At 50.2% G+C, this 22,090-nt stretch overlaps 1 protein-coding gene across 1 annotated transcript; it reads right to left on the bottom strand.

The window, feature by feature from the left end:
- Nucleotides 1-94: 94 nt before the first annotated feature.
- SCYL1 (SCY1 like pseudokinase 1) lies at nt 95-21,326 on the bottom strand. Its single transcript, XM_056853436.1, has 18 exons — nt 21,213-21,326; nt 20,172-20,312; nt 19,156-19,278; nt 16,641-16,861; nt 14,881-14,971; nt 13,244-13,399; nt 11,891-12,049; nt 10,888-10,995; nt 9,641-9,754; nt 8,044-8,199; nt 5,373-5,561; nt 3,737-3,812; nt 3,463-3,651; nt 2,827-2,954; nt 1,755-1,856; nt 945-1,217; nt 348-414; nt 95-251 (listed from the first exon to the last, which is right to left on the bottom strand). Exons 1-18 carry the CDS (start codon nt 21,324-21,326, stop codon nt 127-129), a joined length of 2,532 nt encoding a protein of 843 aa, XP_056709414.1. The 3' UTR covers nt 95-126.
- Nucleotides 21,327-22,090: the final 764 nt, after the last annotated feature.

Genomic DNA, 22,090 nt, shown 5'->3' with positions numbered 1-22,090 from the left:
TCCCAAACAGGCAAATTGCAGAGTGATTTGGGAGTCTTTCTCTACTAAAACCTCAGAGGACAAGGAAAATCCTTCCAGCAGCTTCAGTAGCAACGGGCGCTCCTCCCACCCAAACAAGAACGTCCATCAGTCCAGCTTCCTCGCCCCCAGCTTCATGGGTCCCTTGGCCGCCTTCCTCTCGGCTCGCCTGGCTTCCATCTCCTGCCTCCTCTCCTCCCGTTTCTTTCGTGCCAGCTCAGCCTTGCTGGGCCCTGCAGGGATGACAGACGGACATCAGCATGGGGCCTGGCCACCGGTTCAGCAATGGGGCAGTCACTGGGGGCGGGGAGAGGGGGAGGAAAACTCACCATGGTCCGACTCTAGTGCTTCCCAGTTCTCCTCTGAGCCCCAGTCTCCGAGCGCCTCAGTATTTCTCTGGAACCAGACACGGGGAGGTGTGAGGAGGAGACTAGGGACCCCCGGGTTTTGGTCATAGGGGAGAATGGCAACCCACTCTCACCTCTCCCCCACCCCTTCCCATCAGCCCCAGTTCGAGGTTCTGATCACGGCCAACAGCAACCCAACCACTCACATTGAAGAGAAAGGAATCCAGGGCTGACTGTTACCAGCCATGGTGATAATTCCAGAGGGGTAGCCATGTTAGCTTGTTGCAGCAAAGTTAAACAGGACTCCCAACGGTATCACAGGAGACTAACAAAGCTTATCGCTGGAATAAATTAAAGACTAACAATTCATTCCAGCGTAAGTTATGTTAGTTTTCAAGGGGCTACTGGAATTCAGTTTGATTTTTCTTCGTTTCTCTTTTGTGCCCTCCTGTGAGGAAAGTTCTGTCACCCTCCAGTCTACGTGATCAGAGACACATTTTGTCCATTCCAGGTCTCAGCCTTGGCCGAAATAAAGGCCCACGGGAGACGGGGAGAGGAAAGTTAATCGAGGTTTGCTACCTGGCTGTCCGCTGCTGGCTTCACTGCTAGAGAAGAAAAGGGGTCAGGCTTCTGTGCAGTTGCCACGCACTCCCAGTTGTACTCGCTAGCCAGCTTGGTACCTTCCTGGGGGGTTGTGGCAGCTTTGGGGGCCAGCCCAGAGGTGAGGTCCCCATCACAACCGCTACCCCAGCCCTCCTCTGCCACAGAGCCCTGCCCCTTCCGGTGGCTCCAGGTAGACTCCAGCTCCCAGTCGGAGGTGTTCCAATCAGATTCCTGCTTCGAGCCGGTCGCCTGCAAGAACACCACAAAAGTTGGGCAGCAGGTAAATTGGGGTCAAAAAGCAAGAGCATTACACTCGAAGCCTCAGACGCCTGGCTTCTTCTCTCTGTGGAGAAAACCTACAGTGGCAGAGCATCTGCTTGGCACGCAGAAGGTCCCAGGTTCAATTCCTGGCATCTCCAGTTAAAGGGACTAGGCGAGTAGGTGATGTGAAAGACCTCTGCCTGAGACCCTGGAGAGCTGCTGCTGTGATGGACCTAGTGCTATGCTGATTCAGTGTAAGGCAGCTTCCAAAACAGAGTTCCACAGGGCGTTCTTGTGCAGAACACAGGTTTTAATTGAAAATATGAGCAGGTTCCTAGTCCATATGACTAGACAGTGGACTGACATATGCTACATCCCTTGCGTACCTCACAGATTTTCCCGCACATTACTCAACGGGCCATTCCAACAGGTCTCGGTTCTATACAGCTAACTCCCCTCAGCAAATGAAGATGGAGTTCTGGGGAGTCAACGTCAACAGAGGGGGGGACCCAGGCAAAGACTTACCATCCCGCCTCCGCTTTTCTTGGCTGCCGTGGCCTGTTCCTGCCATCCTGGGCTGTTCCAGTCCTCTGAGCCGCTGTGCCTCTTCGGCTGCTCGGGTTCTTGCTACAGGCGAAGAAATAAAACAAGAGCTCCGTCCTCAAGATGTTTCCGGCCACCCTGGCACTGCCAAAGGCATACAACACCGCTCAGCTCTGCCACGGAGCTCCACCAGGAAAGGCTGAGCGGGAGCTGCCCGCAGTGGTACCACTGAGCTCTCCACACCTCTGACTGTCTCCTTGTTTAGGACATTTATACGCAGCTTTTTCAACTTGATTGTTCTCAAAGAGGTTTACATTAAAAAAAGGTAAAAACTATTTGTGTGTGTTAAGTGCGGTCAAGTCGCTTCCGACATCCTATGAATCAAAGTCCTCCAAAATGTCCTATCTTTGACAGCCTTGCTCAGATCTTGCAAATTGAGGGCTGTGGCTTCCTTTATTGAGTCAATCCATCTCTTGTTGGGTCTTTTTCTTTTCCTGCTGCCCTCAACGTTTCCTAGCATGGCTGTCTTTTCCAGGGACTCTTGCCTTCTCACAATGTGACCAAAATATGACAGCCTCAGTGTAGTCATTTTAGCTTCTAGGGTCAGTTCAGGCTTGATTTGATCTATAACCCACTGATTTGTTTTTTTTGGCAGTCCACGATATCCGTAACACTCTCCTCCAACACTACATTTCAAAGGAGTCTACTTTCTTCCTATCAGCTTTCTTCAATGTCCAGCTTTTACATCCATACATAGTAATAGGGAATACGATGGCATGAATTAACTTAATCTTGGTGGCCAGTGACACATCCTTAAACTATTTAGAATGTAGTAAAACTTTAAATGTACGAGGACAGTGTTTTTTTCTAGGCCAGTTGCCTGGCAGCTGATGGTTTTGGCAGCACAAGCTAGAGGAAAAGGGGTCCTTGGCTGGGGTAGGGGTCCAGGTGCGCCAGAAAAACCCAACCCACAGGCCCACAAGTCCAGATCCCACCCCACACTTTCAGAATATCCAGGCCAAGCAAGCTCCACGTGGGGCCTCCCCCTTCTCACCTCCAAACTGCCCCAGTCCTCATCGTCCCACCGGTCAGCCAAGCTGTCCTCGGTCACGTCCTCCTCCAGGTCCCAGTGGTTGGATGATGGGGGCGCTGCCACCTGTGGGGCAGGGGGCTGCCCAGTCCCTTCAAAAGATAAAAAGTAATATTTGGCAGCTGGATCAAGACTCGGCCAGAAGCGACACTGCAGTGGGGCCCACTGTGCCCAGAGCACACAGAAGGTCTTCAACAACAACCCCGCCCTAAACCTCCCTTCCCATTCTTTCACTGGAAGCCACAGCTTGCTTCCTCTCTCCTTTGTGGTACGTGCACAATAGATGGGGGAAGAAGAGACGGTTTTTATATGCCAACTTTCTCTACCACTTAAGGAAGAATAAAACCGGCTCACAATCACCTTTCCCTCCCTGCAACAGACACGCTGTGAGGTAGATGAGGCTGAGAGAGTTCTGAGAGAACTGTGACTAGTCCAAGGTCACCCAGCTGGCTTCATGTGCAGGAGTAGCGAAACCAACCCGGTTTACCAGATTAGCCTCCACGGCACATGTGGGGAATCAAACCCGGTTCTTCAGGTCAGAGTTAACCCCCCCAAACCACCGCTCTTAACCACTAAGGAGGTTATGCAGTCCCCACTGACCTGCTTTGGAGGTCTCCAACGTCGTACTCACTGGCGTCCCCTCAGGTGCGTTCTCTGCTACTTGGGCCGCCCCCGCGTTCGTCCGGATCAGCTTTGACGTCAGGGACGAGACCCCTGTCACAGCCCACCCTGCCCAGCTGGCGGCTGCCCCTGCCCCAGGGCTGGCGGAGGCGGCATGGATGTCCTTCTCTAAAGAGAGGAGGGCAGAAGGTTCAGCTCGACAACCAGACCCAAACCCGTATCTCGTAACTTCCCCGTTCCCAAAGGCACTCACCAAGTTCAGCGAGCTGAGCCGGGTCTTCGGAAACGGTTTCCAGTTTTGTCAGGAAGCTCCGGATGGCCTTGAATGCCTGAGGGGAGGAACAAAAACAGGCACTGCCTGTCAAAAGCCTCTCCAAGGGATGATGCCTCTCGGTCTCCTGCAGTTACCTGGCTGTCATTACCTTCCCCACGAAGTTCTACCTTACCCTCTGGCACAGGGGTGTCAAACATATGGCCCGTGGGCCGGATCCGGCCCCTTGAGAGCTCGTATCCGGCCCGAAAGACATCCACCCCCTCCAGTCCTGATCTGGGCTGGCAAGGCATGGCCCGGCCTGACCAAGTGACATTTATGTCATATCCAGCCCTTGTAACAATTGTTTTCGACATCCCTGCTCTAGCACCACAATACAGCACTCCCTCCAATGCCAGAGCACAGCCTATTTTCTAGAGACTCCAGAAACTGGGTACACGATGCATATTGAAGCACACCATCGCAAAGACAGGCAACCCTTTCGGCCTGAGTACCCAAAAAAATCCCCACATGTCTACCTCTGAAGGTGTTGGTGAGCCGGGAAACAAAAGGGGGAAGATGAGATGAAGGCTGTACTTGGCCACAGCGAGAAAAAGAGGGCCGCACCAAGCATGGAGCAAAAGACGAGATGACTGGTGCAGAGAGAGAATCAATTTTAATTCACCCCGAGACCCCCTGTGCCTTTCGCATACGCTTCATCAGGGGGATCTGTATAATACCATAGCAGGAACACTTCCCACACTCTGCAGTGGAAAGTGTTCATACAGTGATATTTCACAGATCAGCCTGAAGAAACACACGCAAAATGCGTAGGGGGTCTCAGGGTGAATTGAAATTAATTCTCCCACTGCAGAAGTGGTCTCTTGCCTTTGGCTCTCGATGTGGCCCCGTGGCTTGCCCAGATGCCTGGGGTTTGCCTTTGAACAGACTGGCAACTGCAAGAGTCTGGGAAGCTTCATCAATCACTTTCTCACATGGTGCCAACCCCCGTGGTGTTTGCTAGTGACTCTGGGGCTTGCCTCCAAGAACTGGCTCGGCATGCCAAGCAGAACAGCCTGCTGTGCCTCTGCTCAGCATGCATGCCACGGTGCCGCCTATCCCTGCTCTAGTGATTTGCAGAAGTTTGGATCCTTGATCCTTTGCCCATGCCACTCAACCTTTGCAAACTACACCTCCTCGGGAGGTGGTGAGCTCTCCTTCCCTGGAGGTTTTTAAGCAGAGGCTAGATGGCCATCTGTCAGCAATGCTGATTTTATGACCTTAGGCAAATCATGAGAGGGAGGGCACCTTGGCCATCTTCTGGTCACTGGGTGTGTGTGGGGGGGGAGGGAGGTAGTTGTGAATTTCCTGCATTGTGCAGGGGGTTGGACTAGATGACCCTGGTGGTCCCTTCCAACTCTATGATTCTATAGGCCATGGGCATAGTGTAAAAGCAGACAGATGCTTCACCTAGTCCCCCCCTGCCCACCCCCCAGGAAGCCTGCCAACCTCCCTCTGTTGGACCCTTCAAACTATGGGGACCCGTAAAAGTGACAGAGTGTGCCCACTCACGCTGTTCTTGCCTCCCTCCAGCCACTGAAACCCAAAGGAAGCTTCCCTTTGCATCCTCAAAGCTCACCTGGTCCCGGACGGTCTTCTCAGGATCCATAGTTAATGTGCAGAGCACGGGCAGAATTTTGAAGGCACAGTCGTGCATGGAGAAGAAGTTGTGAGTGGCTGAAAAGCCCAGGACGCCAGCAGCTCGTGACGGGGCAAAGGGATCCTTTGTGGCCCGGGTGAAGGCAGATATCAGGACGTTCTTCCTCGTCTGAAAAGAAGAGAGCAAGCGGTAAACGAATGTCGTCTTATAGAATTTGGGGGAGAGTCTTAGAATTCCAGCGGGACCACATGATGTCAATAGGAAGGGGCCTGGCTTAACTTGCCTGGTGGGGTGGCCTTAATATTCCACCCAGTTCTCCTGCTCCCATATACACAGCCCACCCCAACATGCAATGGGTCCCTGCTCTACCTTCTTCAACAATTCCTGGCCAAATAGCCCAACCAAGGGAATTTATAATGCTCATAGAATCGGAGAGTTGGAAGGGGCCTTCCGGCCATCTAGTCCAACTCTCTGCTCAATGCAGGATCAGCCTAGAGCAGGATCTGCTCCAGTCAAGCATTCTGAGCCAGGGGTGGTTGATCATACATCTGTCCTTGGAAAGATTCATCACACTTGCATGCAGTCATGTTCTGCCTCATCCCATGCAGTAGGCTTTTACCGAGTTAGGTCTATCAGGGTCAGCATTATCTACTCTGCCTGACAGCAGCTCTCTGGTCTTTCCCATCATCTGCTACATTACCAGCATGGTAAGAGCCAGCGTGGTGTAGTAGTTAAGAGCGGTGGTTTGGAGCAGTGGACTCTGATCTGCAGAACCAGGTTCGATTCCCCACTCCTACACCTGAAGCCAGCTGGGTGACCTTGGGCTAGTCACAATTGTATTAAGAGCTCTCTCAGCCCCACCCTACCTCACAGGGTGTCTGTTGTGGGGAGGGGAAGGGAAGGTGATTGTAAGCTGGTTTGATTCTGCCTTAAGTGGTAGAGAAAGTTGGCATAGAAAAACCAACTCTTCTTACCCACATACCCCTTCTTCTATGGGCACAAGAGTAACCCCAAGTGTGACTTTTTTGGCTTGTTCTCTGCTTAGAGGCAAAGTGTCTATGCACCAGCTGGTGCTAGAGAGGACATTTCGGGGGGAGGCAGACCAGCCCTGTTGCCATTGTTCCTACCAAGAAGCATTCCGGTTCACATAACAAGCAACTGCTGACCTGGGACCATCGTTAGCACAGAGATCACTGCCCAAGATCAGATGTCATACGTTCAGACCTCAACATTTCAAAGTCTGCCACTTCCATTGAACTGTGAACTTTTCTACTCCACTCTTACTATGGAGGGTGAAGCAGGCAAGATTAGGGTTCCACAGACCTGTGGGCCTTGCTGCATCCAACACAATGCAAAAGAGCAGTAAAACACTCTCAAGGAGTAGGTAAGTTAAAAAAGCTTTACAGTTTAGAAAGACTACAAGCAAGCAGAAAATATTAAAAACACAATGTAATCAATCTATCGAGTACAATTTTTGCCCGTGCTTCCTACCAGGAACTTGGGGTGGCGTATGTGATTACAGTCCTCATTCCAAGAAAAAGAACATAAGACATAACGTAAGAACATAAGAAAAGCCATACTGGATCACACCAAGGCCCATCAAGTCCAGCAGTCTGTTCACACAGTGGCCAACCAGGTGCCTCTAGGAAGCCCACAAACAAGACGACTGCAGCAGCAGCAACCTGCTTGTGTTCCACAGCACCTAATATAAGAGGCATACTTCTCTGATCCTTGAGAGTGAACGTATACATCATGACTAGTATCCATTTTTACTAGTAGCCATGAATAGCCCTGTCCTCCACGAAAATGCCTACTCCCCTCTTAAAGCCCTCCGTTGGCAGCCATCACCACATCCTGGAGCAGGGAGTTCGACAATTTAACTATGCGTTGTATGAAGTCAAGGTGCAACTGACTTACGGTGACAATGTCCACAGGGCGTTCTAGGCAAGAGAGAAGCAGAGGGGGGGGTTGCCATTGCCTTCCTCCATGTAGCAACCCCACTCTCCCTTGGTGGTCTCCCCTCCGTGTACTGACTGTGGATGACAACCCTGCTTTGCTCTCAGGCTCTGACAAGCCCAGGCTAAGCTGGGCTATTCAGGCTGAACACGCCCCCCCATTCTAACCCCAAAACAATCCAGGGAGACCAGTTAAGACAGACACAGAAAGACTGGCCCAAGGTCACCCAGTGATCTTCAGGGCTGACTGAGAATCTGGAAGGAGTTGTGGCTCAGTGGCTTGGCATGCAGAAAGTCCCTGGTTCAATCCCTAGAATCTCCAGTTAAAGGGACTAGGCAGGTAGGTGATGTGAAAGACCCCTGCCTGAGACCCTGGAGAGCTGCTGCCAGTCTGAGTAGACAATACTGACTCCGATGGACCAAGGGTCTGATTCAGTAGAAGGCTTCATGTGTTCAGTCTGGCATTCTGGCCTCTAAACTACAGTAGCTGGCGTTAAATTCGGACTTGCCCTTGACCAAGCAGGGAGAGGGCGCTCTCATACTCCGCACAGGGCAGCCGATGCTGATTTGCAGCCTTGCCAGTCTCTGCCCCCACCCAACCTCGATGGCACTAAAAACCCACGGCCCAAGATGGAGAAGCCTGCCTCCCCCTCTGGCCTCTGAAGAGGAAACCCCTCAGAGAAGCCCGCACTCACACTGGCGTTCAGGTAGGGCCCGATCTTGCCGAGGCACACGGTGGTATTGCAACGGATGGGCCCCTGGTCGTCCCGGGCTTGGAGGCGGGCAAAGTGCTTCATGAGCTCCACGTTGAGGTTGCTCTCATTCAGCTTGGGCGCCAGAAGCAACATGGACTGCAAAAAAAGGGGTGGCAGGTAAAGGGGATGGGGGAGAAGGAGAGCAAGAGGCCGCCAGGCTCCATCATCAGCCAACTGCCCTATTCTCCCACCAGCTTCCCAATACCATCGTGGGCAGGAAGGGGGAAGAGGAAGCAGCTGGGCTCCTTCCATCATGGCGGCAACCAGCTCAGCTGAGAATCCCCATCCCAAGGAAACATCTGGGTTGAACTTTATTGAAGGAGCTGGGTACGTTTGGCCTGGAGAAGAGACCACTGAGAGGTGATACAATAGCCATCTCCAAATATTTGAAGGGCTGGCATATAGAGGGCATCTTGGCCATCTTCTGGGCATGGAGTGGGGGTCACTGGGGGTGTGGGGGGGGAGGTAGTTGTGAGTTTCCTGCATTGTGCAGGGGGTTGGGCTAGATGACCCTGGTGGTCCCTTCCAACTCTATGATTCTATGGATGGAGCGGAGTTGTTTTCTGTTGCCCCAGGTCGGACCAGAACCAACAGGTTGAGAGTTTTTGGCTAAACATTAACAAGAACTTCCTGACAGTCAGAGCGGTTCCTCAGTGGAACAGGCTTTCTCGGGAGGTGGTGGGCTCTCCTTCTTTGGAGGTTTTTAAGCAGAGGCTAGATGGCCATCTGACAGCAAGGCTGATTCTGTGAAGTTAGGCAGGTAGAATCATAGAATTGGAAGGGACCACCAGGGCCATCAAGTCCAACCCCCTGCACAATGCAGGAAATTCACAACTACCTCCCCCTCCACACTCCTAGTGACCAGAAGATGGCCAAGATGCCCTCCCTCTCATCATCTGCCTAAGGTCACAGAATCAGCATTGCTGACAGATGGCCATCTAACCTCTTCTTAGATGGCCATCTCTCAGCAATGCTGATTCTGTGACCTTAGGCAGATGATGAGAGGGAGGGCAGGAAGGGATGAATCAGTACTCAATTCTCATGGCCCTTTCTTACATGCCCGAGGTAATGCCGATTGCCACTTTGGAGTCAGGCAGGAATTTCCCTCCAGGCCAGATTGGCCAGGGATCCTAGAGGTTTTTTGTCTTCTTCTGAGCATAGAGCAGGGGGTCACTGGGGGGTGGGGTAGAGGGTAGTTGTGAATTTCATGCATGGTGCAAAGGGATGGACTAGATGACTCTTGAGGTTCCTTCCACCTCTACGTTTCTATGTCATTTGTATTACAGATTTCCATTCCTGCAATTGGTTTTGAGAGCCCAAGTATGGCAGGAAAGTGGGATCAAAAGATCCAGGTCTCTCCAGGAATTGCAGTGGCTCCCGTTTCCTGTTGGGTTATGGCCAGAAGAGTCTATCCCCCGCCCAGCCACCTTTCCCCACAAAACAGACAGACAAGGCAGGTTTGGAGCATTCTAGAGACACAAGGAAGGAACAGGGCTTTGTGCAGACAGTGTCCCACACAGCCCAGAAACATACACACCTTCACTGTCTGCTCACGGATGGCCGGGTTGGTGTCCAGGAAACCATGAACAACGTGGGGAAAGATCTGGGTGTTGACCGTGGGCTCATTCAGGTACTGAATAAACTGTTCCATCTGACAGAAAAATGGCAGGGTCAGCAAAGGAGTTGCCAGCATCAGAAGAAGAAATGTGTCATCCATTTGCAACTGACCCCAACCAGGGGATGTTCAAGGCAAGAGCATAGGTGGTTTGCCAGTGCTTTCTTCTGCATAGTAACCCTGATCTTCCAAGATGGTCTCGCATCCAAGTACTGACCATGGCGGACGGGGCTTAGCTTCCAAGCTCTGACAAGATCAGGCTAATTGGCATAAGGGACCCTCAATTCAGGCACATTCCCCAAGACCCAAGTCAGAACGTACATTCATAAGAACATAAGAAAAGTTGTGCTGGATCAGACCCAGGCCCATCAAGTCCAGCAGTCTGTTCACACAGTGGCCAACCAGGTGCCTCTAGGAAGCCCACAAGCAAGATGTCTATAGCAGCATTATCCTGCCTGTGTTCCACACCACCTAATATAATAGGCATGCTCTTCTGATCCTGGAGAGAATAGGTATGCATCATGACTAGTATCCATTTTTACTAGTAGCCACAAATAGCCCTCTCCTCCATGAACATGTCCACCCCCTTTTAAAGCCTTCCAAGCTGGCAGCCATCACCACATCCTGGGGCAGGGAGTTCCACAATTTAACGATGCGTTGTGTGAAAAAATACTTCCTTTAATCTGTTTCGAGTCACCCTCCAGCTTCCCCAAGACCCAAGTCAGAACACAAAGACCTCAAACCAAAGTCCTCCCCATGCCTGCCTTCTCCCCAACCCAACTTATCTTGCTGACCAGAACCAAAACCCAGGACCCTAGACCTACAGCCCCACAACAAGTGGCCGGGGGGGCACAGTCTGGTGCTCAGCTCACTAGCCTCAAGCACCCCAACATGGTAAGATCTCTTGCCCCACAGTTCTATCTGGACTCCACATCACCTTCCTGGCTTACATTACAAGCCTGAGAACACTTTCTTGGGAGTAAGTCCCACTGAATAGACTTCAGCAGGATTCTGAGAAGACCCGTTCAGGATTGCACTGTTAAGCCTGTACCCAGGAGTCGGAACCACCCCCTCCCACCCCCGCCCCATTCTGGCTGTTCTCTCGTATCAATGAAAGTTCCTTCGCATCACACCCAAATTTAATGTATTGGCAGGCTGAGCTCACTGACCTGCTGCAGCAATCGGATCCTCATGGCCCGGTCTGGGGAGGAGAACATCTTCACAATAACTGGAATGATTTTTTGTTGGTATTCCTGGGCGTTCAGGAACTTCCCCACCTGGAGCGACAAAGGAGGAAAAAAAACAAAACCTGTTAATGCCAAGCAGGTAATGTCCCACAACCCCTCCCACACAACAACAGGGCCTTGGTAGGTTTCTAGGAATTAGAAACAGAGCTGGAAGGGACCTCAAGGGTCATCTAGTCCAACCCTCTGCACAATGCAGGGAATTCACAGCTACCTCTGGAAGGACAACCGGCTTTAGCCAACTCATCCATGTGGGTCCATGTTTAACCAGTGGGGTTGCGGAGGTTGAACATCACATTTGCAGCGACATCCTAAGCAAAGTTACACCCTTCCAAGATGGTTGAGATCAAGGGGCTTAGGGGGTAACTCCCTATGTCGCACTATCGAGTTTCTTTTTGGAGCTTCTTTGGGATATGAAAAAGAAAAGCCTCAGAAACAACTTCACTTTCCCACACTGTCAAGCAGCACTTTTTTTTTTTTCAGACTATGAGTTACTTTACAGGTTCCTTCAATCTCCCGAAAAGACAATACGATTATTATTTAAAATGCTATCAGTTGGCTGAAAAGCAGTTAGTTTAATAAGCCCTAAATTTTACCCAGCACTTACCACAGATTTACTCTAAATCATGCACTTTGTGGAGAGGTGCCTGAACTGTTTCTGGATGGAACTGCCCTCCGCACCAACCCAAAAGTTCACTATGTGTTCATATCAAAGACAACGGTCGCATTTCTAAAATTACCCCTATTATGGCAGCTCGTTCATTTCTCTCTGGACATCCTTGCCCTATAAAGGAGAAATCAACAGGCCTCTGCTAGGCTTATTAATCAGCTTAAGAAATAAAGAAAAACAAAAACATGCGGGGCTTCTAACATACAGGGCCGGGGACATTCTCTTTGTCCATCCCTGACCCCCACCCACTGAGCTCACCTTGAAGAGCGGGGTGAGGATGACGGCGCCGGCGTTGCCAAACTCAAATGCCGTCAGGAGCTGTGGGAGGACCTTGTGATGGCAGAAATCCTCTGGAAAGGTGTCCAGGTGGGTGCTGAGCTCCTGGAAGAATTTCTGCCTTTCGGCAGGCTCCTTAATCTGAAGGAGGGAAGTCACTGAGTCACATCCATCACCTTTCCCGGAGTGAATGCTCCTCAGAAAGTAATGGGCGATGAGGCCAGAAAGAGCCAGGATAGACAAGTCACACAGGCTCTGTTCATTTCCCCCACCCCCAGCAAGGGCAGGATTGGTGATAGAAAGTGCCATGAAGTCACAGCCGACTTATGGCAATCCCGTAGGGTTTTCAAGGCAAGAGACGTTTGCCACTGGTTTGCCACTGCCTGTTTCCACGTGGGCTGAGAGTTTGGAAAGAACTGTGACTGGCCCAAGGTCACATGAACACATGAAGCTGCCTTATACTGAATCAGACCCTTGTCCATCAAAGTCAGTATTGTCTACTCAGACCAGCAGCGGCTCTCCAGGGTTTCAGGCAGAGAAAGGTCTTTCACATCACCTACTTGCCTGGTCCCTTTAACTGGAGATGCCATGGATTGAACCTGGGACCTTCTGCGTGCCAAGCAGATGCTCTACCACTGAGCCACAGCCCCTCCCCTAACCCAGTAGGCTTCACGTAGAGGAGCGAGGAAATGAACCTGATTCTCCAAATTAGAGTCCGCCACTCATGTGGAGGAGTGAGGAATCGAACCTGGATCTCCAGGTTAGAATCCACCACTCTTAACTACTACACCACAAGGGAAAGACCTAGCCCAGCCACTCAGGTGCCTGCGTCCCTGGATGACTTCCAGGCCAATAAACTGTATTCCCAAACATTCTAGTCTCACTACTTGGGTATGGCAACACTTTAACCAGAGAGGAGGACCCTCTAAAAACCTCCCCACCTGCTTTCCTCCCAGTCTAGGGACCTGTTACTAGTACCAAGATGGGAGTCTTTGGCCCTTGCAGAGCACCCGCATTAAAGTTTTAGGTATCTGGGATTTTCTTCTAGCCACTCCCTAAGACCCTTGCCCAGCAGAGCCACTCAAGCACACATTCAAATGCAGTTTTCTTCATCGATGGTCCACTGAGTACAATACTGTCCATGTTGACTGGCACCAGCTTTCTAAGGTTGGAGGCAGAGAAAGGTCTTCCACAAACAATGTTGGGAGGAGACACTGGGAACTGAACCTGGGCCCTTCCACACGCAAAAAAGTTCTCTACCACTGAGCTACGGTCTCTCCCCACAGACCATGGCCTCCAGGAACACAGAAAACTGGCATCCCCCTTTTCACTTACTTGGATCTCCTCCAGGAAGAGGTTGGTCTCCACAAAGCGATTGTCCATGAAGCCGCCCGGCCCGCAGCAGTTCTGCAGGAACTTGGCAGGATTGGGCCGCAGCTTTGGGTTGGCGCCAACCAGCTCGCAATAATGGGGCACCAAGGCCTTGGGGATCTGGAGAAGGGGAGGAAGCGGCAAGATGGCGAAAGGGAGGCTATCCTCAAACTGACCTGCCTGGGGCAAAGAAGGGCTGGGAATGAAGCTCCGTAGCGCTTTGCCTTAGGAGTCTTCCAGCCCCTTTGCCCTGCCTGCAGCTCTGCGCTCGGATTCCCCTTAGGGCAACCCCTGCAAAGTTGGTGAGCTAAAGGCGTATAAAAGGCACCAGTAGCCAGGATCAAAGACATGTCAGAAGCATAGGGCCTCTGACCACCATACCTGCATGACCTCCTCACCTGCTATGCCCCACTGCAACAGATGTGCTCATCTGAGCAAAGCTTTCTGAAGGTGCCACCCTGCAAATGGGTAAGAGCAGCAACTGCCAATTCATACGCAGCCCAGTGGCTCCCACCTCCTGGAGTGGTCCGCCTTGGATGGCCAGGAGGGCCCCCTCGCTTCTAGCATTTCGCAGAGCGTGCAGAACCGAAACGTTCCAGGAAGGGCATTTTTATAACAGGATTTAAAAGGTAAAGGTAGTCCCCTGTACAAGCACTGGGTCATTCCTGACCCATGGGGTGATGTCACATCTTGACCTTTACTAGGCAGACTATGTTTACGGGGTGGTTTGCCAGTGCCTTCCCCAGTCGTCTCCCCTTTACCCCCAGCAAGCTAGGTACTCATTTGACCGACCTCGGAAGGATGGAAGGCTGAGTCAACCTTGAGCCAGCTACCTGAAACTGACTTCCATCGGTTTGACTGCAGTACAGCGGTTTACCACTCTGTGCCATGGGGCTCTATAACAGGATTAAAACCATAAAATATGGAAGAGTCCAGGAGACCACTTGTATAAGGGATAGCATTATTGTCCATTGCATTGTTGATTGTACTGATTGCCTCCCTTTTTACTATAACGTCCTCTACCTTCATAACCTGTTTTTCACTATGGTATGTTACGTCTTAGACAGCTTTTTTTCCCCATTTGTATTGTTTTTCAGCTCTATAATCCTGGTCCTACTGCATTGCTTACTTGAGAACAATGCTGTTTGACAGAATTGCTTTTCATATTTTGTTCTCCATCTTGGGTCTCAGGGAGAAAGGTTGGCTATAAACCAAGATAATAATCATGCCCCTGGGATTCTTCCAGTTCTGCCTTAAGGCAGCCGTTGACGCACACGCCCAGAGTAACAGCTCAACTGACCCTCGCTTATGGAGCTCCCTCAGAGCAGTATCGCCTATGCCAATTGACAGCAGAAGCAAGACCCCAAAGAGGGAATGGTCCCCCACAAGATCCTTTAACTGGTGATGCTGGGGACTGAACCCTGGATCCACTGCATGCTAAACAGCTCCTCTGCCGCTGACCTACAGCTCTTCTAGGCTTTAGCGTCTGTGGAATATGGTAAACTCCCCTCAGCCCCTGGCCACTGGTTTCATCTCACCTCCCGCAAAGCAGAAGCACTGCTCCACCATTTCTTTCCTTCGCAAAGGATGGAGGTACTCACCTTGCCAAGAGACCGGAGGGAGGACGAGCGGGACAGGGGGCCATTGAATACCTCCCAGATGAGGCAGCCAAGACGCCACATGTCAGCAGCCCTATAAGGAGAAGAAGAAGAAGAGTTGGTTTTTATATGCTGACTTTCTCTACCATTTAAGGAAGAATCAAACAGGCTTACAATCACCTTCCCTTCCCCTCCCCACAACAGAGACCCTGTGAGGTAGGTGGGGCTGAGTGTGACTAGCCCAAGGTCACCCAGTTGGCTTCATGTGGAGGAGTGGGGAAACAAATCCAGTTCACCATATTAGCCTCCGCCGCTCACGTGGAGGAGTGGGGAATCAAACCCGGTTCTCCAGATCAGACTCCACAGCTCCAAACCACCGCTCTTAACCACTACACCACACTGACACAGGAGGGGCTGTCAAGTAAGTCGACGGGCCCGACAAAATTCCACACCTTAACACAATGGTTGTTTTTAAAGTTACTAAAGAAAAAAAGGGGGGGGAGAAACTCAACCTGAAAATGAGGGGGAACCAAAGGGGTTGAGCTAAACACTATCTAGTATAACAACAAATAAATATACTTTTATTGTACAGTGTGCACAATTGTTTTTAAAAACACAGGGCCTAAAATACAGGCTTCCTAAAAAAGCTCAAAGAATAATTGGTTACAAATATTACAAACACATACACAGTTGATGCTAACACATAAAATGACCAAAATCTGACCAGATGCGTTTTGTGCTTTTTAGGAAGCTTGTATTTTAGGCCCTGTGTTTTTAAATACAATTGTGCACACTATACAATAAAGTATATTTATTTGTTGTTACACTTGTGTTTAGCTCAACCCTTTTTTAAAAAAAGTTACACCCTAAAGGAACTGAGGATACAGTTCAGACAACATTCTTTTAAAGCCAGGGTGACCTGCCTACCTGTATAGAATTTAATGCTGTCCTCTTAACGTTCAGCATAACAGCCTCAGAAATGGAAAAGTAAGAACTCCAGAGCTGAAAGGTAAGAACTCCAAGTATCGCTCTTATTTTGCTTGTTTGAGAATCTATACGCCCAGCATGATGTCTCCAAGGGCAACTAATTTATCACAGTCTTGCATTATAATACAACCCGAGAATGACAGAGTGGACCACAGGCAGCAGAAGGGGCCCTGCAGAGCCCCTGGGCTTCTCAGAAATCAAATCCTAAAGGGCCCCAAAGCTGGTCTTTAGAAAAACTCAAGACAATCGGTACAGTGGGAGAATTAATTTAATTCACTTTGTGGGAAGCATTCAGGCTATGCTATTGTACAGATTCTCCTGTTGAAGCATATGCAAAATGCGTAAGGGTCTAAAGTGAATTAAGATTAATTCTCAGTCCGGTGAACCGGAGTTGATAGAACATGATTTGTTCAGGTGCTCTTTTTATGAGGAAGCATGTCATCAACTAATCATTCCCCTACTCAGTCAAATCACAGCTAATTCAGAGGAAGGGAGATATAAAGTCCGCCGCTTAAAGTTGGGTCATGGCAACTAGAATCTTTTTTTAAAAATTAATATTTAGTGAATTTTAGTTTATTAAATATTAGTCAAGAATTTTAACCATGTATTTTTTTTAATCTATGTAATCTTTTCTCTCATGTATAGATGATACAAATGTTTTACTGGTGTATGCCGTACTAATAAATCTGATTAGTTCTCCCACTGCCGCAACGGTCTCTCATTTTCTGCTCGGTGCTTGGTGAGGCCCCTCCTTTTCTCATTTTGGAAAAACTCACCATTTCTCACCGACGGCCTTGCTGTTTTCTGCGAGCTCGGGAGGGTCATATTTCTCCAGTTCGGGGACCCCCTTCCGAGGTACGGCGCTGTCCCCTGCCGCAGAGCACATGTAGTCCAGACCACCCAGTTTCCACTCGCCAGCCCGGTCCACGAACACGGCTGCCGCGCACACATTGTTGTGGATGAGGTGGCAGTCGTTCACCAGGAAGCTGAGGGCTTTCTAGGAAGGGAAACCCAGCAAGGCAGCAGAGACTAGGAGTTAAAGCAGGGCAGCGTGTGGGGCCTGAATTCCTCTTTAAAACCCTACCTCTTCCAAGAACCCTTTGCCCCACATATGTACGCCCCCCCAATCTTTTATTGCCAACCACACTGAAGCTTTAACTACACTTGTTCATAATCACCGCTTCTGACATCTCTTGCTTTCCATAAACTGCCCAACTTTTGATTGTAAGCTCCTTGGGGCAGGTGCACTGTGCAAAGTACAACCAAGTAAGACTTCCACTGGGATTAGTGAATCAAGGAAATCCAACTTCTCCTTGTTCTTATCATCTATGCCGATTAGACTTGCTACAGGCCACTTGGTCTGTTCTCACCCTCACTTAATATGAATCAGCTACTTAATTTTGTATTTATTTATGTTACTTATAACCTGTTTCTCTCACTTGGACTCAAGGTGGATTACACAGATTAAGTCAATACAATCAACAAGATGGGCCATTCGATAAACAATGAAGCAGGATTTGGGTTGTAGAACCAACTAGAAGTCTAAAAACAGAACTGAAGCAAGACACAAGTGGTAATGTGACACATTAAATGACACAAAAATTACACAACAGGATCCAACCCACAGCAAACTATACACATAGCAGTACAGACTACAGTTCCTGACAACCTATCCAAGGATCTTTGTGACACCTTTTGCACAGTGCGCTACCCTATCATCTGCGTACAAAAGCCCTCTTGAATCATTCAGGTTTGCATATTTTGTGGAAAGCCGGGAGAGTGGGAGCCTTCCTGACTTACTCAGGTAGGCCACTACACAAGGTGTGGGCCACAACGCAGAAGGCACGTGTAAGGGCAGCTGTTGATTTTGCCCATTTGCAGGTTGGCATCTGCAGAAGGCCCCGTTCGGATGAGCGAAGCTGTCCTGGCAGAGCATAGGGGGAGAGGCGGTCTTGCAGATATGAGGGCCCAAGGCCATGAAGGGCTCTTGTAAGTAATAGCCGATACTTTACATTGAGGGGCTGCCAGCGGAGAGACTGTAGAATGGGAGTAATAGGCACGCTCCATCTAGCTCCTGATAATAGCCGAGCTGTGGCATTCTGCACCAGCTGGAGTTTCCGAACTGATTTTGAGGAGAGACCAATGTACAGTGCATTACAGTAGTCTAGTCTTGATGTCACCATGGCATGGATCCAGGCGGCCAGATCAGCCTTCTCAAGGTAAGGGGCTATTTTTTTTTTAACAAGACTGACTTGGAAGCAAGCTTTTTTGCAACTGCATTAGCTTGCTTCTCTAGCAATAATGTTGGATCCAGTACAATCCCGAGGCTCTTAACTGGGTTGAACACATGAAGCTGCCTTACACTGAACCAGACCCTTGGTCCATCAAAGTCAGTATTGTCTATGCAGACCGGCAGCGGCTCTCCAGGGTCTCAGGCAGAGAGGTCTTCCACATCACCTACTTGCCTGGTCGCTTTAATTGGAGATGCCGTGGATTGAACCTGGGACCTTCTGCATGCCAAGAAGATGCTCTACCACTGAGCCACAGCCCCTCCCATGGGGAGCATAATGTCATTCAAGATCTCCCCCTTCCCAACCAGCATTACTTCTGTCTTTCCAGGGTTTCGTTTCAATTTGTTCACTCTTAGCCATTTAACCACTATGCTTCCTAATCTCTACCCTCCCCATCTCTTGATCCCTGACCAATATCCTGTCTCTGCTGCTCCCCTTCTCCTTCTTGCCCTTCTTTCTCTCTCCCAGTTCATTTTTTTGCAGGTCTCCAAATTGAAAATCCTTTCTCAAATCCCAGCTTGCCCCTGGACATTTTCTGAATTCAGCCTGAATTCACTTGGAGGGGAAGCCATTCTTTCGGTCCCCTCCCCCCACCCCCAATCTGGTACATGACTTGCTGTCGTACAAAGGTAATTTAGAGGAAGCCATTTCAAAAGTGCAAGAAAAATGCCACCAAGCAAAGTCACTTCCTGCTGTATTCATTTCCAAGGCTTGCCTAGCACCGAGTCTCGAGATGAGAGATAAAGGTATATCCCCTGAACAGTGATCCACCCCGCCACCCAAGCAGTCCTAAACAACAGGACTCACTCTTTAAACACTCACACACACCCCATAAAGACGTGCTCCATTCCCCAGACAAAAATCAGTGAAGCTGGCCATCGAAAGCTGCCTGGCTTGAGCAAATGGACTGCTTGGAAAAGGCTATTTTTAGCCATCGAGTTTCCCAATCGCAGTGCCCAAAGCACCAAAACAATCATCTCTTGCAACCCTCGACACTCACCACTATCTGATGGAGACCCCATGAGATTTCCAGCTCGCTCAATCCCTTCGCTTCGCCTTGCGACTCCAAATAGGCCCGCAGAGGAACCACCGGCTCTGTCACCACATGCAAACATTTCTCTGTCTGCCAAAGCAAACAAACAACAACTGATACAAGCCCCGCCACGTCAGGAGCAAGATTGCTATGTCAAGAGCCGTCCACCTGACCGGCCTCCCCTTTTTACCCCAAGGAAGGGCTGGGTATAGGTACCAAAGAAACATCCATGCTAGAGACATGACACTCAGCCAGGGAAGGGTGCAGAAAGGTGCCCGGGTATGGCTGAAAGGCTCCTGACATGGCAGTCGCGCAGACTTTCTGTCCCCCCACCCCAACCTTAAGTTCCAAGATGGAAGAAAGATGGTATGTCAATGTAGTTTTTAAAAGGTACCACTTTGCCCTCAAGGGACCAGAAACATTTTTCTAGTCCTAACTGGTGGAAGAGGAAAAATTAAGAAGAGTTGGTTTTTATATGCCAACTTTCTCTACCACTTAAGGAAGAACTAAACCGGCTTATGATCACCTTCCCTCCCCACAACAGACACCCTGTGAGGCAGGTGAGACTGAGAGAGCTCTAAGAGAGAACTGTGACTAGCCCAAGGTCACCCAGCTGGCTTCATGTGTAGGAGTGGGGGAACCAACCTGGTTCACCAGATTAGACTCCGCCGCTCATGTGGAAGAGTGGGGAATCGAGCCCACCACTCCAAACCACTACATCACGCTGGCTGTCACAAATGCTCCTAAACAAGCCAGCCTTCAAGCAGTGCTTTGCAGGCAAAGCGGCTGGACTCCTCCAGGGTAAAGACCATGAGTCCCTGCCCAGTCCAAAGGGCGACTGGTGGTCTCAGCTTTCCTGGAGCAAAGCAGGAACCCCTCTCAGCATCAAACCCTCCCACTAGGATGCTTTTCAGCTACCCCCCCATGTCATTTCCATCCCTCCCCCGCAATAGGACCCCATAAGTAACCCCTCAATATACTACCTCTAACCCGTCAATGTAGGACAGGATGTTGGGGTGCCGCAGAGTTTTCAGGTGTTTGAAGGCGGCCTTGGCGAGTTGTGTGTGTTCTTCCGAGTTGGGCTTCACGTCGCACACAAAGAGGGAGACCGGATCGCCTGTGGCCTGGAAAGTGAAGATGGGGGAGAGGCGCAGAAGGCAGGTGAGCAGGCAGCAGCAGGGGGAAGGTGCCCTGGAGAGGGGTGCAAACCTTTCTTCGCTATGGAGGTGCTGCCCCCCATTGTCATCTAAGCCTTTCGGCATCTCTCGGGGAGGCGTTATAAACCTTCCTCTGCCACCCCCTCCCCATTTCAAAAGGAGCAGAAACCTTTCGGCCATCTATGCATGGGAGTAGAAAAGAGCAGGAGTCCAGTAGCACCTTAAAGACTAACAAAAATATTTTCTGGCAGGGTATGAGCTTTCGTGAGCCACGGCTCACGAAAGCTCATACCCTGCCAGAAAATATTTTTGTTAGTCTTTAAGGTGCTACTGGACTCCTGCTCTTTTCTACTACTGCAGACAGACTAACACGGCTCCCCACTGTGAATTATACGCATGGGAGGTTTTGCCGCTCTCTAGATGCACCTTTTCCCCATCCGAATTCTCGAAACTCGGCCTGGGGGCTTATTTTTTGAGTTTTGAGAATTGGGGTGGGGGGAAACGTGCATCTAGAGAGAGGCAAGTCCAAGGCAAAAAAAAAACCCAACCACGCATAGATGGCCTTAGAAAAGGAACCCGAAACGCTGCGTGCCTACAAAGCGCACCTTCACCCCGGTTTGCTCAGGAGTTCCCCCGTCACTGGCCTGGGGGTTCCCCCGTCACTGGCCTGGGGGTTCCCCCATCATCACTGGCCTGGGGGTTCCCCCATCATCACTGGCCTGGGGGTTCCCCCGTCATCACTGGCCTAGGGATTCCCCCCTCCCTGCCCCGCACAAAGGAGAAGGGCACCCCCTTTGCGACGTGGCACCCCTCCTCCCGGGTGAACTTCTGCCTGCGCCTTCCTGCCCACCCCTTCCTCCTTCCCACCTTCCTCCTCCCGCGGTGCAGCTGCCAGGACCCGCCCGGCTGCAGCGGCGGCTCTTGGGGGGCGACGCTCTCGAAGGGGAAGTCGCGGATCGGGTCCCGGGCGAAGAACCACATCGCGGCCGGGCCCGGCTCTCCTCCTCTGGCCCCGGCAGGAGGCGCCGCTGGAGTCCCCGGGCAGGCTCAGCCCCGGAACCTCGCGGCGGCGGCGCCGGAAGTGTTTGCAGCGCCAGCGCGGAAAGAGCGTCTGAGCATGTGCAGAGCGTCCCCCTCCCAGCCCCGTTAGCAAACAAGCGGCAGCGCCGGACTAATACGTTTGAAATGAGTGCTAGGGTGAAATGGAAAATTCACAAAAGCAACTAATTTTTAATGGGAAACGAGGGAGGTGTAGGGGAAGTTTAATTTTTAATTTTTCTTTTTTATTTTTTTGACTCTATACAAGCACTTTTTTAATGGCTCCTATTTGTTTTTATCTTTTTGTTGAGTACCTTCACTGTTAAATTGGACGTTTACTTTCGGGGGGAAAATTAATTTTCAATAGGGCCGTTTTAAGAATAATTTTTTTGATCTCATCCCTTATTTACACCTTTTATTAATTTTATATTAAGCATTGATTTAATGGAGTTAGATAGGATAGGAGCATGTTGATTAAAATAGTAAAGGGATTAGCTCCGTTAGCAAAAGTTTATACAATTAATTTTTAGACGGAAGAGGGGGAAGTCAATTTATTGTCAATTTAGAAACTTTAATCGTGTTTTTTTAGTATTATTACTATTTTAAATATTGGATATTGTTTTATATGTCAAGATGTCAAATTAAGAAAATAAAAAAAAAATTTTAAAAAAGCAAATTAGCAGTAGCGCCGTGCGCCGGCTGGAGGA

Source organism: Euleptes europaea, chromosome 7, assembly GCF_029931775.1.
Source record: "Euleptes europaea isolate rEulEur1 chromosome 7, rEulEur1.hap1, whole genome shotgun sequence".
Classification (NCBI taxonomy): Eukaryota; Metazoa; Chordata; class Lepidosauria; order Squamata; family Sphaerodactylidae; genus Euleptes; species Euleptes europaea.
This window is presented reverse-complemented; position numbering and strand designations above follow the sequence as displayed.